Source organism: Adiantum capillus-veneris, chromosome 19 (assembly GCF_014529385.1).
Source record: "Adiantum capillus-veneris isolate H3 chromosome 19, ASM1452938v2, whole genome shotgun sequence".
Lineage (NCBI taxonomy): Eukaryota > Viridiplantae > Streptophyta > Polypodiopsida > Polypodiales > Pteridaceae > Adiantum > Adiantum capillus-veneris.
In genome coordinates, this window is record NC_140949.1 from 146,854,613 (window position 1) to 146,855,808 (window position 1,196).

A 1,196-nucleotide genomic window follows, 5' to 3' on the forward strand; every position below is an offset into this window, starting at 1 on the left:
GGCAAGGGGCTTGAGCCATCTCACTCCCCCCCATAGATAAATACCACGGCTTTTTGCCATATCATCAGCATAGCACAGTGAGCACACACGTTTTGGCGGATGTGTGTGACATGGGCCTAAGGGTGTTCCAACGATGAAAAAGGGTGGAAAAAATGCAGAAGAATCCCAATCCGCAAGGGAGCCAATAAGAGGCATACAAACCCAATCCGGTTAGAAAAGGGCCGAGGTGAAGAGGCACTACAGACTTGTCACTCACTCGCAAAATTTGTACACAGAGCTCTCTTCTCTCGTCGCAAACAAGCTGAAGCAGACGACAGGCATCAGGAGGAAGGCATGGCAACCTGCACAGCATCGAGCTCAGCAGCAATGGCTGCCAAGGGGTTGCCAGTGATGAAGGCGCAGGTCGGGCTGAGGACAGCCGGGAAGGTGGATGCCGTGAGCATGAGGAGCTGGGGAGCATGGGAGGGGAAGACGATGAGGGCAAGGGGGGGAGCTGCACGCACACGATGCGATGCGCTGTCAGCGCCGCTGGTGATCAGCATTACCACGGGGTCGCTGCTCTTCTTGGGGAGATTCGTGTTTCTTCCTTTCCAGCGCAAGAATGTGGCGAGCCAGGGCTTGCCTGTGCAAAACGGAATAACCCATTTTGAGGCTGGGGACTCGCGGGCCGCAGAGGTTTCGTCCCTGCTGCAAACCAAGGACCCCGCTGGCTTCACCCTCATTGACGTTCTGGGCTGGGGCGCCCTCGGCCACGCCATCGCCTTCTCCATCCTTGCCACCGCCTCTAACGGCTACGATCCCCAGTTCTAAGCGAGCCTAAATTCCCATCACAGCCCTGCTCGCCGGTAGCGTCCCTGTATGCCATAACCCTTTCCTTGTCGTCTTCTTTCGAAAGCCTGTCCGCTCCTTGTAGATTGTGAAGGCAGCTTTTGTACTTCTTTCTTCGTCTCCTATAAGTGAAAGTTCGCTGACAAATTGGCTTTGCATCGATATATGTTCATCCGTTGTATCATCTCTTATCTATTGTTATCAGAGCTAGATCTTGGATGCCCTTTTCAACAAAAATAGGGCCGAAAATTCACTCGGTAAGCTGGAGCTCATAGATTGTTAACTGTTGATTGCAGTACTCGAATGATTGAACGTCACCAGACTGAGAACACAAATGAACTTTTTAACATGTTGTGCTCAGCATTCTT

General features: G+C 52.4%; 1 protein-coding gene across 1 annotated transcript; it reads left to right on the forward strand.

The window, feature by feature from the left end:
* The first annotated feature begins 233 nt into the window (after positions 1–233).
* On the forward strand, positions 234–975 carry LOC147435034 (photosystem I reaction center subunit V, chloroplastic-like). Its single transcript, XM_086491391.1, has one exon. It carries the CDS (start codon positions 334–336, stop codon positions 808–810), a length of 477 nt encoding a protein of 158 aa, XP_086347517.1. The 5' UTR covers positions 234–333; the 3' UTR covers positions 811–975.
* The last annotated feature ends 221 nt before the right edge of the window (positions 976–1,196 follow it).